The 15,086-nt window shown below is 65.4% G+C and overlaps 2 protein-coding genes across 2 annotated transcripts; one reads left to right on the plus strand and one right to left on the minus strand.

The window, feature by feature from the left end:
* Positions 1 to 202: 202 nt before the first annotated feature.
* Positions 203 to 8,674, minus strand: CNTNAP1 (contactin associated protein 1). The gene is made up of 24 exons (XM_040087273.2): positions 8,582 to 8,674; positions 7,437 to 7,538; positions 7,070 to 7,263; positions 6,823 to 6,970; positions 6,419 to 6,622; positions 6,167 to 6,351; positions 5,941 to 6,084; positions 5,347 to 5,608; positions 5,120 to 5,269; positions 4,881 to 5,052; positions 4,685 to 4,791; positions 4,477 to 4,596; positions 4,128 to 4,331; positions 3,880 to 4,036; positions 3,597 to 3,724; positions 3,316 to 3,483; positions 3,020 to 3,238; positions 2,702 to 2,941; positions 2,389 to 2,625; positions 2,085 to 2,212; positions 1,881 to 1,974; positions 1,530 to 1,763; positions 1,360 to 1,407; positions 203 to 1,272 (listed from the first exon to the last, which is right to left on the minus strand). Exons 1-24 carry the CDS (start codon positions 8,658 to 8,660, stop codon positions 1,082 to 1,084), a joined length of 3,915 nt encoding a protein of 1,304 aa, XP_039943207.1. The 5' UTR covers positions 8,661 to 8,674; the 3' UTR covers positions 203 to 1,081.
* Positions 8,675 to 11,787: 3,113 nt separating this feature from the next.
* CCR10 (C-C motif chemokine receptor 10) lies at positions 11,788 to 12,933 on the plus strand. The gene has a single exon (XM_040087070.1). The coding sequence runs from the start codon at positions 11,788 to 11,790 to the stop codon at positions 12,931 to 12,933; it is 1,146 nt and encodes a 381-aa protein (XP_039943004.1).
* Positions 12,934 to 15,086: the final 2,153 nt, after the last annotated feature.

Consider the following 15,086-nt stretch of genomic DNA (forward strand, 5'->3'; position numbering starts at 1 on the left):
CTGCCTGAATCACACTGGCTCAGGGTGGGAAAGGGACAGAGGTGCGTGGTGGGGAGAGCAGGACGTGATGTGTCATTACACACTGCGTCTCGCTCCAGAACCAGGAATTGCTGCTGTCAATGGGGTGCCTCCCTTGGTGCAGGCTCAGCCAGGGTGGGAGGAGAGGATCTGCCCAGGCTGCCAAGGCGAAGCCTGGAGAGTGTCAAACGCCATCATTCTGCCTTTATTTGATTATCTTCACATCTCATTCAAAAGAACAGACTTTTTAAAAATAAAGTGCCCAGTGGAGCCAGGCCTTTGGGTAGATAAATGCATATCTGTAACATTGTCTTACCACAACACAGCAAGTGAACAGGAGCTTTCCCTGGGCTGGAGGTAATCAGCAGGACTGGCACTTCGTACAGAGAAGTAGCAAACTACAGACCACGTACCACAACACGCGGGATGTCACGCCCGCAGGAGCTTCCGTTTGGTTTTTTATACAAACCGAGAGAATAAAAAAACCAGAGTGTAGTAGAATATCCAGCAACAAAAATGGTAGAAAGGATCTGTACCTGATCTTATGAAAGCAGCATCTCAGCAAGGTGCGGTGGCGGCATGCGCGGCGCCGGTGCGGAGTATTGCTTGGCAGCCCGGCTGTGCGGGGCCGGTGCTCGTGGCTCTGCGTGGTGCTGGCGAAGCGAGCAAAGCAGCGGGGGCATCTACGCGGGCAGCGCTAACGGGCGGCAGCAGCCGGGTGCCCCCGGCCTGAGGGAGGGTGGGCGCCGAGCCCGGGGCTCCCCGACAGAGGCCAGGCAGGATCTGGCAGCTGTAGAGGCAGCAGCCTGTCTCTGGCATGGGGGCTGTCGGCGTGTCCGGGGCGAGCGAGGCTGGGGCCCGGCAGATCGTGGCCGCGCTCCAGGGTCCGGTCGGTGGCGGCCGTGGGGAGGTGGTGGCGGTCGGTCCGCTCCGCTCCGGTCGGTCTGAAGGCGGGTGTTGGCAGTTCAAGTGTGCTCGGCCTTTTGGTCCCGCGGTGCTCGCTCATTCCCGTGCGGCTCCCCAGGGCTGTGGGGGCTCTGAGCTCGTCCCACCCCCGGCCCCGCTAGTCCCCTCTCGGCTCCTCCAGGATCTGGGGCAGGTTCTGTTCCTTGCGTGCCGATGGCGGTTTGGCAGCACCGCCGTAATCCTGGATGGCCTTGGGTTCGTTGGTGTGGTAAGAGCCCTTGTAGCGGTGGTGGTAGAAGTAGAGCAGCACCAGCAGCCCTGCCAGCAGCAGGAGCAGGAAGATCACGACTGCAGGGAAGAGACAGCAGTGAGGGATTGGGGCGAGGGGGTGCAGGGCCGTGCCAGTGTGGAATACCAGCCAGAGGCTTCACTTACACCCAATGATGATCCCAATCCAGCCGTCGTCGTGCACGTGGGGGAACTCTGCAGGGACAGAGTAGGCAGCTGAGACCAGGCTGCAGCAAGGTCTCATGCTGGAGCTTCCCTTCTGCAGCTGGTGCTTGACGAGGGCTCCATCCCCACCAGGGTCCCAGCACAGCACCTACCTGTGGCCATGTACCAGGGGTCCATCTCAGGAGGGATAAGGATGGTGCTGAGGGGGAGCATTGAGGCACAGCTCGACTCCACCAGTTCCCCCCGGATGCTGTAGGGCCGCAGTGGACTGGTGGGGTGGAAGATGGCTTTGAGGGGCACGAGGGTGTTGAATTTCACCCCTGAGAGGCAGCCTGAGAAGCCAGGTGTGTTGTAGCGCTGGATCTCGGGGTCAATCACGCCAGTCTCTGTGGGGCCACAGAAGGAGATTACTCATCCCTCCCAGAGGACAAGGGCCATGCTGTGCAGAGGAGACCCCGGAGACTCCAGCATGGGACCCCAGCTGAGGGCAGGACCCAGCTCACCCATCACACGACCCAGGTACAGGTTTTTGGGCGAGTCCAGCTTGCTGTCCACAAACAGGGAAAACTGCTGCTCCATGATGGGGAGATAGTCCACCTGGGAGGTAGGCACACAGCATCAGTGGCCACAGAGCCACCCTGCCCATGCCCCCTCCCAGCCTGACCTGAAGCCCCCAGGGCCCACTGGGAGGGTGCCCCAGCCCGAACCTGGGTGTACAGTGTGCGGTGCAGGCGGGTGATGTTGACACGGTGGGGCCGCCCGTCTGTCACTGGCTTGTTGGTGAGAGTGAAGACATAGGGACTGGTGCCCAGCTGGTAGCGCAGCTGTAGGCTCCCTGTGGGCAGCACAGGGCTGTCAGCAAGCCTGCACCTCTCAGTGGGCACATCCAGCCCATCTATGGGGCTGGAAGGTGGCATCCACAGAGAGGAGCATCCTGTGCAGCCCCAGCACCAGATAAGGGTCCCCATGCAGGCTCTGGGTGAGCCCCAGGGTGGGGGGCCCTGCCCTCACCATCATCTTTGATGAGCACGGCCATATAGTCCTTGACGAAGGTGCTGACGTAGAGCAGCACGGCAGGTGCCGAGGTGGTGCTGAAGCTGAAGCTGACCTCCTCGCTGGTGAGGTTGTAGCCAGGCAGCGGCTGCCAGGGGCTGCTCACGATGCTGGCGAACTCGCGGGCGGCGTACAGCGACATGGGCAGGATGTTGTACCGCACCCAGGTGCCCTCCTCGAAGTACCCACCGATGTCTGTGGGAGAGCCTTACGGGGTGAGGCGAGCGCCGGCTCCTCGGTCCCTCCCGCCCCGCGGAGCACAGCCACTCACCGTGGTTGCAGAAGGGCCCGGTGAAGGCGGAGATGCTGCAGTTGCAGGTGTAGTGGCTGTAGCGCTCGACGCAGAGCCCGCTGTTCTGGCAGGGCACCGGCGGGTCCTGGCAGTAGCCGGTGCAGTTGACCCGCACGCCCTCCGTCTCATTGGCTTTGCCCTCCAGGTTGAGCGTCACGCCGTTCATCCGCAGTCCCCGCAGGCACCCCAGGAACGGGCGCATCTTGTGCTCTGCCGCGCCTGCAGCGGGGCCAAGACTGAGTGCCCTGAGGCACTTGGGGACCCGGGGGCTGCAGGGGTGTGGCCAGGGGCTCTCACCGACGTAGAGGGGCCTGTCGAATTCCAGGCGGACGAAGCTCTGTGGGGGGAACGGCCGCACCACCCAGGGCAGTTTGTCCACCCGCAGCCGGGCCAGCTTGACGTTGAGTTCAGCCTTCACCTGGTGCCACTCATCGTCGTTCCAGGGTACCACCGACCGCACCGTCAGGTTCTCGTCCCCATTCCCAATGTCAAATATAAATGCCACGTCCCTAGTGGCTGCAAGGAACATGATGCTGAGAAGATGCCCCAGCCCTCCTGCCCCCCACAGCCCTGCACCCTCTGCCCCCCCGTACTGTTGAGCTCAATGCGGATGTAGTTTCGGTAGCCTGGGTTCTCCAGGAAGACTCCAGACTGAGCAGTGGTCTTGAAGTAGAAGGAGATGTCCAGGCTGTGGTTGGCCTGGAAGGTGGGGAAGATCAGAGCTGCGCCCCTGTTAAAGGAGACGGTGTTCCAGGTGTTGCCTGTGGGGAACAGGAGGGGCAGTGAGGGATGAGTAGGGTCCCTCCATGGGATCACCACAGGCAGGTGTAGGCACTCTGCAGACTGGGGATGTTCTGTGGGGCCGGTCGCTTACGGTCTCCGTAGCACCGTAGGGGCCCCAGCACGAACTGGGCTTCAGAGCCAGTGCGGTTGGTGTCTCCAACTACAACCTGGGTGACGGGCAGGTGATCCACAAAGGTCAGCAGACCCTTGTCTGTCCTCCTGCAAATGTGAGTGCATCAGAGGGGCCATGAGGTGTTTCTGTTCCTTTGCCAGCCCAGAGCCCTGTTACCCCCATCTGAGCGTCCCAGAGTCTGTGCCCCCCATGACTGCAGCCCCCACCCCACAGCTCCTGTTCCACAGCCACCTCCACTCACCAAATTGCGTGGTCAGCATCACAGTTGCAGAAGTACTGGGGGTCAGCACAGTTCTTGTCCAGCCCGCAGGCGCAGCGCTGGATGCCCGGTCGCGAGCCCCCCCAGTAGTAGTGCCGCTCATCGTTCCGTCCCATCCAGAAGCTGAAGGGCAGCCCGGCTGCAGGCACACAGGAGGGTCAGGACACGGTCCCGTGTCATGGCCCTGCAGCGCAGCCACGCAGCACCGTGCCCCTCCTCTCAGCACTCACAGGGGGTGTTGAGCAGGCGGGAGTTGTAGCAGTGGAGCTCAATGCGCTGCTCACAGTACTCAGAAGCATTGGCCAGGGCTGACACCTCGGCCCAGGAGGCGTTCCAGTACTCCACCTCCCCCAGGTAGGGCTGGTCCACGCTGGAGCCCGTCACCCGTGTAGCGTAGTGACGGTTGTGCCGGATGATGGTCCACGCTCGGTCCTCTGCAGTGAAAGGGGAGTTATAGGACATGATCCTTAGGTCACCCTCACTCCCTCTGTCCCGTTCCAGCTCCAATACACAGGCAAGGAAGGACTCATTCCCAGGGGCACCAGACAGAGGTTCCCTCTGCCCTCCTGCTACGCCCACCTCGGATGTCACAGTACACTGTGAAGGGCTTGAGTGGCCCACTGCCATCTGGGTCGATGGTGTAGTTGCCTGAGGTCTTCCCACTGACCCGGTAAGCATCACAGGTTTCCTTGTAAAGGGCTGGAAGAGAAGAATGGAGTCAGTGCAAGGGAGGCACCAGGCAGGAGTAGGGGCTGCAGGTCCCTGACCCATGAGGCTCCAGGCTCACATTTGTGGCAGGTCTCCCCCTTGTACCCAGTCAGGTCGCAGATGCACATGAAGTCATCCCAGGATTGGATACAGCGGCTGTCATGCTCACACAGGTTGGGAGTGCACCTGAGGACACAGAGGGCTCCTGTCCCAGCACCAGCACAGCCCCCCCAATGCCCCCCACTCCCAGGCAGCACCCTTGTCCCAGTCAATACCTGTCTGTGATCCCACAGACGTTGAAGAAAACATTGTGGTACTGCGCCAGCCGGTGCTGTGCCAGCAGCTCCACGTCCACGGGCTGCATGTCTACGTTCAGCATCTGCAGGCAGCCGTGGAAAGCTGTCTGGTTTGACCGGCAGCCAGTGACCGAGGCCGGCTTGGGGCAGCCTGCAAGACAGATGGGGGTGAGCAGCCCTCAGGCACCCATTGCCCCGGGCCCCACCCTGCTGCCCACCTCCAAAGAAGTACTGGCTGCCGGTGCGTAGCTGGAAGGGGTGCGCCACCCGAAACTCGGCACCATCATCATCGTCAATGGTCACCACAGCTGAGCCATCCCGTGCCACCAGGTGCACCGAGTGCCAGAAGCCATCATTCAGGCGATGCCCTGCGTGGAGAGGAAGGTGCGCGAGGACGCTCCCCTGCCAGACTGACCCCCAGCCCCGTGCTGGCTCCCCAGCCCACCTGCGGCAAACTCCAGCTTCTTCTTGCCAGGCTGGGCGATGGAGACATTGACCTGCCCCTCACTCAGCACCATCTCGAGGGAGCCCAGGCGGTCAGAAAAGCCGGTGTAGAGCAGGAGGCCAACAGTGTCCCAGGAGCGGAAGCGGAAGCTGACGGCCAGGCGGTTCCTCCGTGGGATCCCTGGCACCCGCACGTAGTTGTTGATGCCAGCAAAGGTGATGGGGGTGGTCAGCTGGTCCTGGCAGTAGTGGCCGACGTTGCCCTAGGAGTGACCATGGGAGGGTTGAGGAAGGGAATGTTCCTATAGGGGGGAGGCCCTCTCATCCCTGCAGTCCTGGCCTCAATCATGCCCAATTGATCCCAATGCCTGGCAGAGCCAGGCGGGCGCCCCAGGCCGGGGACAACCTTGCACGGTCAATCCGGTGCCGCTTGGCTGAGCACAGCCGCTGCCCTGCCCCGCGTCACCCCGCAGCGGGCAGGGAACCTTTCCCCAGGGAAGGGGTCACCCCACAGTGCAGTAAGGACACTCAGGAAAGGGGTCCCCCCACACCAGGGGGAGGACTCCCAGAGAAGGGGCCACCCCCCAGGCTGGACCTCAAAACGAATGTTGGGCCGCCGGTGCCGTGCCAGGTCGGCGATGTTGACCCCGTTGAACATGATGTTCTCCACACAGCCCCGGAAGTTCTGCCGGTAGGTGAGGTGCTGCTTGTCGTGGTCGATCACCCCTCCAAAGAATACCTGCGAGGCAGAGGGAGGGTGTCATCCCTTCTCTGGAGGACATCACAGGTCACTGTCCCTGCCCCCTGCCCAGTGCACCCACCTCGGTTTCCAGGTCAAGCTGGTCGAAGGTGCCACGGCAGCGGAAGCGCTTGACCTCCCCGTCCAGCGTCAGGTTGACGTAGTGGCCGAGACGCTCAATGTGCAATGAGTGCCAGTGCTGGTCATCCAGGAGGCTGCCCACCGCCACCGTTGTGTGGCCCTCACTGGCGTGCAGTGGGCTGCTGCCTGGGGAGGACCAGCATCAGCTGGTGGCCCCCTGACCCCATGCCCCTGGCCCCTGGCCCCAGCTCACCTAAGCTGATGTGCAGGAGGAGCTGGGCCTGTTTGAGCTCCACTGTGATGTAGTCACCCTGTGAGCCCTCCCCGTGCATCAGCACCCCGTCCTGCTCCAGCGTCTTGAAGTTGAAGGAGATGTCATCCTCGAAGGTACTGACCCTCTTGGCTCGGAAGCGGTAGGAGATGGCATCATCCCCATCAAAGTAGAGCACGTGGGACCCTGGTGAGAGCAGAGCAACCCCACCCATGTCACTGCCTGCAGCAGTAAGTGCCCTGGCACATGGAACACACCCTTCTGCTATGGTCTCTGCCATGGTTGCAGACCGTTTGGGTACAACCCCCTCTGAGAGAGCTTTCCAGGTGTGCCAGGGCCAGGATCCTGTCACGCAGGACTGCTGGAGCCCCTGGCCAGGTACTCACGGTAGGGGCAGCCATAGAGGCCCAGGCGCAGTCCAATCTTCCCGCGCGGGTTCCAGGCCACCGGGATGATGCGAATGTACCGTGCGAGGATGGGGTAATGCAGGTCGTGCCGCACCACCCCGCTCTCATTCACGTTCCCAAAGAATGTCTGGGGAAGAGGCGTCACTGTCGACACCTTGCTCCAGGCCGGGGGTCTCTATTCCCCTCAGAGGGCCCCCTCCCACAGCATATCCCAGGCTCCCCCTACCCAGTTGCTGCCTTGCTGGAAGAAGGGTTTCCAGCTCGTAGGGTGGTCTCCGTAGAGCACAATGTAGCGTGTAAGCCAGTCATAGGTGTTGAAGGTTCCCTGCGTGGCCACTGCATTGATCCGGTGCTTTTGCATCAGGTCGATCTGGAGCCAGGGCTGCTTGTCCCGGGGGTCGGGGGACCAGCCGCTGGTGCCTGCGGGGGGAGCAGCTCAGGGCTCGGCTCCCGACTGAGCGGCGGCTGCCTGCTCGGCCCCACCACAGCGCCCGACTGGAGCTCTCAACCCCGCCAGAGGCAAAACCCGACCAGGGGCACCCCCTGCCCACCCCCCTGCCCCGCCTGCATCCCAGTTCCGCGGGGGGACTCACTGTGCAGGCGAGCGAAGCTGGCCGAGTAGAAGATGTTGTATCTGGAGGAGGCACCGATGGAATAGGAGTAAAGGGGAGCGACGAGCTCATCGTAGCAGGGTCCTGAGGGGAGAACGGAGTTGGGGGCGGCCCGGGAGCACTGAGCTGGGCAGTGCCCCTGTGGGAGCTCCCCAGCCCTGCGGACCCTGAGGGCTCCGGGGACCCCGCGGCTCCCGCGGACCGGCGGAGCGCCGGGCCCGCTTTGCTCTCCCCTCCCACTGCAGCGGAGCTGACACACCTCTGCGGGCCCCGGCACCAGCCGCCTCCGCACTGACGTGGGCGACGGGACCCCCCGCTCTGCCCCGCCCCGGCGGGGAACGATCCCGCGTGGGATCCCGTGCAAACCCTCGCCGCACCGGCAAAAGACCCTCCGGAGGGGCCAGGGTCGCGAACCTCTTTAGGGTCCCCTACCGGGTCGGATGGAACCCAGGGAGACCAGGAGCATCCCCAGCTCTCACTGTAGGAAACGTGCTGCATCAACTCCGCGTCCACCGCCCCCCGACTCTGCCATCCCCTGTACCACAGCCCCCCGCCTCCATGTCCCTTCGCCCCGGCCCCGGGAAAGAGGCCCCGGCCGCCGGCTCGGGGGGCCACGGAGAGCTGCCCGGTGCGACCAGGGCCTCGCCGATTGCCCCTCCCGAGCTGCTGTCCCCAGCCCCGGTACCGGCTGGGGCCCGGTACAGCCCCGCGGCGGGTGGCGGCGCTGGCCGAGGTGCTGGCGGGTGCCCGGCGGGTCCCGCGGGGCGGCCCCGCTCTCCTCGGCATTCCGGGGCATCCCGGATCCTCGGGGAGTCCCGGTTGTCCCGAGTCCCCAGAGGCTGCGGCCGGGCGCGGGGCAGCCGCCGGCGGGGGGGCTGCGGCGGGGCCGCCCCGGGCGGGGCGCGGTCGGGGAGCGAGCCCGGACGCCAGCGTCCGGCGGTGACCTTGGGAACGATGCGAACAGGGGCAGCGGAGGATACCGAGGGATGCCGTGGGATGCCCGGGGAAGAAGGATGGATGCCCGAGAGAACGGAGGACGCGGGGACTGCTCGGGGATGCGGGGACCGGGCGGCGGGCGCGGTCCCGCAGTGCGGAGCGGCCGCTCCCGGGACTGCGGTCCCACTTACGTGCGAGGCAGCCGGGACCAGGGCTCAGGAAGCCGGCGCAGGCGGCGAGCAGGAGCCCGAGGAGGCGGCGGGCGCCCATGCTGAGCGCCCCGAGCGCCCTCGGCGCCGCCGCTCCCGGTGCTGCAGCCGCGCGGCGGAGCGGGGCCGGCGGCTCCGCCCTCGGGGCGGGGGGGAAACCGGGCCGGGCCGGGCCGGGAGAGGCGCAGAGCCCCGGCCACCCCCAACGCCGCACCCCGGGGAGATGCTCCGCCCGGCAGCACGATTTCCACTCCCCTCGGCCCTGCCAGCTGCCGAACGCCCCGGGCTGCGCCGGGACACGGCTCCGGTGGGTGGGGGTACGGGGGCACAGTGAGGCCGTGCAGGAGCTCCCCGGGCACCCCGATCGGTGCCTAGGCGGTGCCTGGTCCTCGCAGCACCCCGAGCCCTGCCCCTCTGCGGCCCCCGTGCAGGGAGGGTGGGAGCGGTGCCCGCAGCCCCCCCGCAGCAGATGTGGTGTGGCGGCCGTTTGTAATCAAGCCGTGGATTAAGGCCTGCAGGTCTCGGGGTCGCTGCTCTCTCCAGTGGTGCAGAAGAAGGGATTTAGCTCATATCTGCTCTCAACCACCCCCAGACGGCCACAGAGGGCTTGGGGGGGCTGGCGCCTGTGTGCCCTAAATACCCGCGGTGCTCCGTGTCCCCTGGCCCCGCAGGAACAGGAGCAGGAGACCTGCTCTCCCAGGGGCCTCGAGCAGTCCCGAGAGACGGGGATGCCCCAGCAGCTGCTGGCTCCAAGCGTAGAGCAGGAGCGTGGCCAGGCTGTGCCCGTTGCAGGCAGCTCCACACTGCTGGCTCCGGAGCCGGCAGGATGTGCCGGGCCTGGCTGCCGCCGGCAGGGCAGCAGAACTGGGCAGCCGGTGCTGAACCTCCTCCCTACTCAGGCAGAGCCCAGGCTGGGCAGTGAGAGAGAACAGAAAGCCCCAGGTGTGGCAGGGACGTGAGACACCTGGCAGTGCAAGAGGAGTTGTGCTACCAGGAGCTGAAACCGTATGCTGAGGACATTGGCACCCGCCCTCCTGTCCCCCAAACCCTGGCAGTGCCTGCAGGTCCATCCCCAGGAGAGGCACAGCCCACCCGGCCTTCTCCTGACACCCAGGGGCTGCCTGCTCTGGCCACAGCCCCACGTCCTGACCCTGTGCTGGGTCAGATCTGTGACAGCCCCAACAGGGACACGTAGAATCCCTGCTCTGCACCCACAGCTGGCTGTAGGGCTATGTAGCCAGCCCCAGGACCCTCCTCCTGCTCCTTCCCCTGAGATGCAGGGTGCAGGAAGGCACCCCCAGAGCCAGCACAGGGCAGAGATCTGCAGTTTGCATCCCTGCACTGCAGAAAAAGCAGGAGAGGGGGAAGATCCCTCCCAACAAAGAGCTCTGAGGACCACCTGGAGGCTGGGGGCACCAGTCCTGGCTGCTCTTCACCCAGGATGCAGCAGCTCCACAGCCCCACAGCGAGCACCCAGGATCCTGTGTCCATCTGGAGGCAGCAGCAGGGCCGAGGGCAGAGTGGAGATAAACCACGGCAAAGACGCTGTAGCTGGGAGAAAGGGGGATTGAGGGATTATGGCCAGGAGCCCATTAAAGCTGGGGATCAGTTTTCTCCCCCCTGGGGAGAGGAAAGTGGGGCTTCTGCCCCACAGGAACTAATCTGCTTTTTAATGAGGAGCTGGGAATTTTGTTGTCAACAACCAGCAACACGCCTGCCCGGCACTGCAGGGATGCAGTGTAAGCTTGGGAGCCCTGGGTGAGCGGCATGCCCTGCACCAGCAGCCACCCCAGCTTCTGCCCCACCATGTTTGCCATCAGAAAAAGATGATCCCACACCAGACAGGGCTCTGCCAATCCTGCTGGAGGAACATCCTGCCTGTGCCCAGCTCAGGGCCAGCCCACAGCAGCCCCCACCCCATTTATCAGCCCCATTCCCTCTGGTCCTGCAGGAGCCAACAAAAACCCTGGGGTGGGCTGGGGTTTCCTGCATGTGCTGGATGCCCCTGCTCCCCTGGCTGGGTGCTCCTGTGTTTGGCCACATGACAGAGACTGAGCAGAGTTGCTATTTCTGTCCTCACACCAAGTAAGATTCAGGACAGTCTCCAAAGTGGGGTCACACCTGCCACCTCGCCTTCCTCCCCAGGGCTGGGCCTGCACTCTGCACCTTTCTCAGTTTCGGGGACAGCACGTGGTCAAACCACAGGTTATAAAAATGCTGAGACACCAGAAGCTTCAGACCCACCAGCCAGGGGAAAGGCTCTGCTGTGCAATGATGGAGCAGGTGAGGGGGCTGCAGGGCGAGGGGTTTGCTGGGAGCCAGGCAGGACCTCCTCATCACTGGCTTTTCTTAGGTTTTTTTGGGTAGCTTTCTTGTGAGCCCTGTGGGTTTAGACTGAAAGGCAAAACCCTGGGGAATCAAGGCAGTGCCTGGTGCTCCAGGCCCCCGAGGCCCTGAGCAGGAAAGGGGCTAGAGGAGCTGCTGGGGAGTTAACCTGCCATGGAACTGGGTTCTGATCCCACCTGTGGCCCCAGAGCAGTTGAGGGGCTCAAGTCCAGCTGCCTGGGCTCACTGACGAGGGGCAGAGTGAAAATGTTATTGTGAGGGTACTGTGAGTCAGAGAGTGTCAGATCCTGATCTCCAGGTTAGTGGGGTCCCAGCTGACCAGTACCAGGCTGCAGCAGTGTTCTGCTGCCCCAGAGCAGGACTGAGCAGCTGGGAGCACTGTGCTCAGCTGCCTGCAACCTGTGTGAGGCAGGAGCTCCCTATCTGGGAGCAGGACCAGGCAGTGCGAGGCTGTGCCCACACTGGGGTCCCCAGGGTGGTGTGGGGGGGGCTTTGGGCACCTGGAGATTCTGGTGTGGATCCCCAAGACTCAATTGCCCAGGGCAGCTGGGGCCATGGGCTGGGTGCTGAACTCCAGAGCAGTTCGCTTGGGAGGTGCAGGGTTAGTTTGTGCTGTGCTAGGGATGCCATGACTGGGGTCAATGTCCCTCCACCAGCTCTGCATTGCAGACGGCTGCTCAGAAAGTGTGTGGTCACTCTTGCAATGACTGAGCACTGTGAACCTCCCGCTGCTGCAGGATGGGTGTGAGGCAGAAACAAACCCCGCACGTGGGGCAGGGACAGGGAGCTGCGGCACACCCTGGCTCCCAGTGGTGAGGCTGGGGGGAGAAGGGCTGCCCTGGATGTGGTTCTGCACATCGTGGCGGGGCCACCACTGCCCAGCCCTCCTCATTCAGCCTCCCTCTGCACAGGTGACTCCCAGCCCCATCTCAACAGAGCTGATGGCCACCACTGACTTCTACCCCTGGGAGGACGAGTACTCGGGCCAGGCCGGCGTGTTGCCCGAGCTCTGTGAGAAGCAGGCAATACAGGGCTTTGCCCGCACCTTCCAGCTTGCCGTGTACCTGCTGCTCACAGTGCTGGGCACAGTGGGGAACGGGCTGGTGCTGCTCACACACATCCGCTACCGCCAGGCACACAGTGTCACGGATGTCTGCCTCCTGCACCTCGCTCTGTCCGACCTCCTGCTGCTCCTGACGCTGTCCTTTGCTGACCTGCTGCAGATCTGGCCCCCAGGCGCAGCCTCCTGCAAGGCGCTGCAGGGCATCTACACCCTCAACTTCTACGGCGGCTTCCTCTTCCTCACCTGCATCAGCGTGGATCGCTATGCGGCCGTCGTGCGGGTGCCGGCTGCCTGGCGCCTGCACCCCGGGGCTCGCCGCCAGGGCTGGCTGGTGGCCGGGCTGGCCTGGCTGCTGGCCGCGCTGCTAGCGCTGCCCCAGTTCATCTACGGCCAGGCACAGCAGCACCAGGATCTCCACCTCTGCCGCGTCGTCTTCCCCCGTGTGGTCTCACGGGCAGCCCGGGGGGCCCATAACCTGGTGCAGGTGGTGCTTGGCTTCGCCGTGCCCTTCCTGGTGATGGCGAGCTGCTACGCAGCCGTGGCACGGACGCTGCTGGCGGCCCGGAGCGCCCAGCCCCGCCGGACGCTGCGAGTGCTGCTGGCCCTCGTGCTGGTGTTTGTGGCCCTGCAGCTGCCCCACAGCCTGATGGTGCTGCTGAACGCGGCCGAGCTGCTGGCCAGCTGGGAGATGAGCTGCGCCCAGTCCCGCCTCAAGGACCTGGCGCTGGTGGTCACCGGCGGGCTGGCGGATCTGCGCTGCTGCCTCAACCCCGTGCTCTACGCCTTCCTCGGCCAGCGCTTCCGCCGGGAGCTGTGGCTGCTCTTCAGCGGAGCCGGCTGTGTGGGCTCCCTCGAGCCGCGCTGCTCCGGCTGCCCCAGTCCCCGCAGGCGAACATCGCTCTCCAGCTGCTTGGACGTGGAGTAGGAGCAACAGCGCCCGCGGCCGGGACCGGGACCGGGACCGGGACCAGCGCCGCGGGGTTCGGTCCCTCCGCCACTCCCCGGGGACAGCCCCGCCCGTGCACGGACCTGCCGCACTGAGCAGCTGGACACGGGCAGCACCCGACAAACCGCACGGCGCCCGCACACGCCTGGGCAGAGGGAAGAGCAGCCCCGCAGCCCTGCGTGCCCTGCGGGTGCCTTCACTGCCCGGCCACCCGCCGGGATGCGGTCCCCGCGATGTCACGCGTGTTTCAGGTGTACCCTGCAATGTTTCAGGTGCTCTGGGGATCCGGGCGGTGCCGGTGAGCCGGGCTGGGTGGGTGCAGCACTGGGGCCGGGCAGACAGCTGGTTCCCACTCTGACAATAAACCCCGAACGTGTCCCGATGGACGAGCGCAGTCTCCTTGCGGGGCAACGCTGCCCCGGGGGGTTTTATGGGGCCGGGGGCGGCTCCTTGGCCAGCGGCGCTGGCGGGCGATGCCTGCAGGAGGCAGCAGAAGCTCGCTCTTCCCCACCGCTGCGGGGACGGGGAGCCCCCAGCCAGGGGACAGCACAGACCACCCGGAAAACCCCTCCTTGGGTCCTGCACCCCAGGGCGGGGCAGAGGGACGTTTGTCTCCCTCCTTACTCCCCCCACGAGCTCCTCTGTCACGCCACATCCCGGTCCGGAGGCTCTCCGGCGCCAGGGTGCTGCGCTGGGGCTGGCCCGGCACGGACACATGGCGATCAACACATGACCAGGGGCTAGGACATGGCGAGCGACACAGATCCCACGGGCTGGCACACGGTGCCACGGGCCGGCAGCGCCGGGGCCGTGCATTCACCAGGCCTGGATGAAGAAGCGCTCCACAGCGCTGGGAACGGGACTGGGCTTGGCTGTGGGGCAGCTGCTCACGGAGCCTCCCAGCAGAGCTGGGCACGCAGAGAAGCAGCTCCCGGTCCTGCCGGGGCTGGAGGCTGCTTCCTGTTCACCCCCTGCTCTGTTTGGGATTAGCCCAAGGCTCGACTGGAAGAAGCCGTTCCAGAAGCTTCATCTACGGCTAGGCCAGAAACAGGTTACTGCTGACTCAGCGGCCGCAGAGGAAGGCAGATGTGCCTCTGTCCCCCGCAGCCCTCCGTGGGATCAAGGGCCAGATTCGGGCAGTTCTTGGCCAGACAGCACAGCTGCCCCTGCTGCCCGGCCAGCCTGTGGTCTCAGGTGGACCCGCTCCAGTCCTCCGCTGCTCCCACAGCTGGTGGGCTCTGCTCGATGCTCGGACTGCCCTGGCTGCACAGCCGGCCCCACACCAGGGGCTCAGCCCCAGGCACAATCCTGAGCAGCCTGCGTGGGAGGGGAACTGGCAGCCGGAGCTTCCTGCCTGCGCATCTCGGCACCCAGGGCCAGCAGTGACCCAACAGCTGTAGCAAAGCTACAAAACTCCGGGAGCTTCGGAACTGGGGCAGGGGCCTGGACGCTGCCTTGGCATTCATTGCTTGAGGGGGCTCCAGACCCTCTGCCGCTGGGCAGAGCCCGGAGCTGAGCTGAGCCACATAATTGTGGCACCGGGTGTGACCCCACCACGAACACCTTCCACCAGCTCCTTTGTGGAAGGGCGCTACGAGGACCCGCATAACAGCCCTGCCCGGGCATGGTGCCCTCCTGCTCACGGTGTCCTCCTGCCCGAGCACAGAGCCCATGGTGCTGCCCGCTGGCACAAACTTGGCACCACACCGGGCTGGGTGGCCGTGCTGGGAGGGGCGCCAGCGTTTGCTGCCCGCAGGAGCCAGAGCAGCGCCTGATGCGGGTGCCGCGGGGCGGGGCAGGGCCCGGTGCCCGGTGCCGGTGCCCACACCGGGCGCGGGCGGTGCTCAGTGACGCTGCCCCGCCGGCTACCGAGTGGTACCCCGCTCACCCCTCCGGCGGCGGCTTCCGGGAGCACCGGCGGCTCCGGGAGCACCGGCCCCAGCGCAGCCCGGCCCCGCGCTGCCCCCGCCCCGCGGGTGACGCAGCGGCGGCTTCCGCCGCCCCGGCGGTGAGCTCCGCCCCGGGCCGCGCGCGGCGATTGGCGGCGCCCGGTGACGCGCGGCCGGCCCGGCCCGCCCGGGGCGGCGGCGGGGCCGGCGGCCGGGGCGCGGGGCGGGCGGACGGGCGGGCGG

This window comes from Hirundo rustica, chromosome 27 (assembly GCF_015227805.2).
Source record: "Hirundo rustica isolate bHirRus1 chromosome 27, bHirRus1.pri.v3, whole genome shotgun sequence".
Taxonomy (NCBI): Eukaryota; Metazoa; Chordata; class Aves; order Passeriformes; family Hirundinidae; genus Hirundo; species Hirundo rustica.

Bases quoted from the DNA above. Each gene is read 5' to 3' on its own strand.
- CNTNAP1 (XM_040087273.2), bottom strand. From the start codon at position 8,660: ATGGGCGCCCGCCGCCTCCTCGGGCTCCTGCTCGCCGCCTGCGCCGGC. The intron at 3,484-3,596 runs GTAAGCGACCGG...TGTTCCCCACAG, and splicing joins CCTACGGTGCTACGGAGACC to GCAACACCTGGAACACCGTC. The intron at 1,975-2,084 runs GTTCGGGCTGGG...CCTACCTCCCAG, and splicing joins ACCGCACACTGTACACCCAG to GTGGACTATCTCCCCATCAT.
- CCR10 (XM_040087070.1), top strand. From the start codon at position 11,788: ATGTGGTTCTGCACATCGTGGCGGGGCCACCACTGCCCAGCCCTCCTC.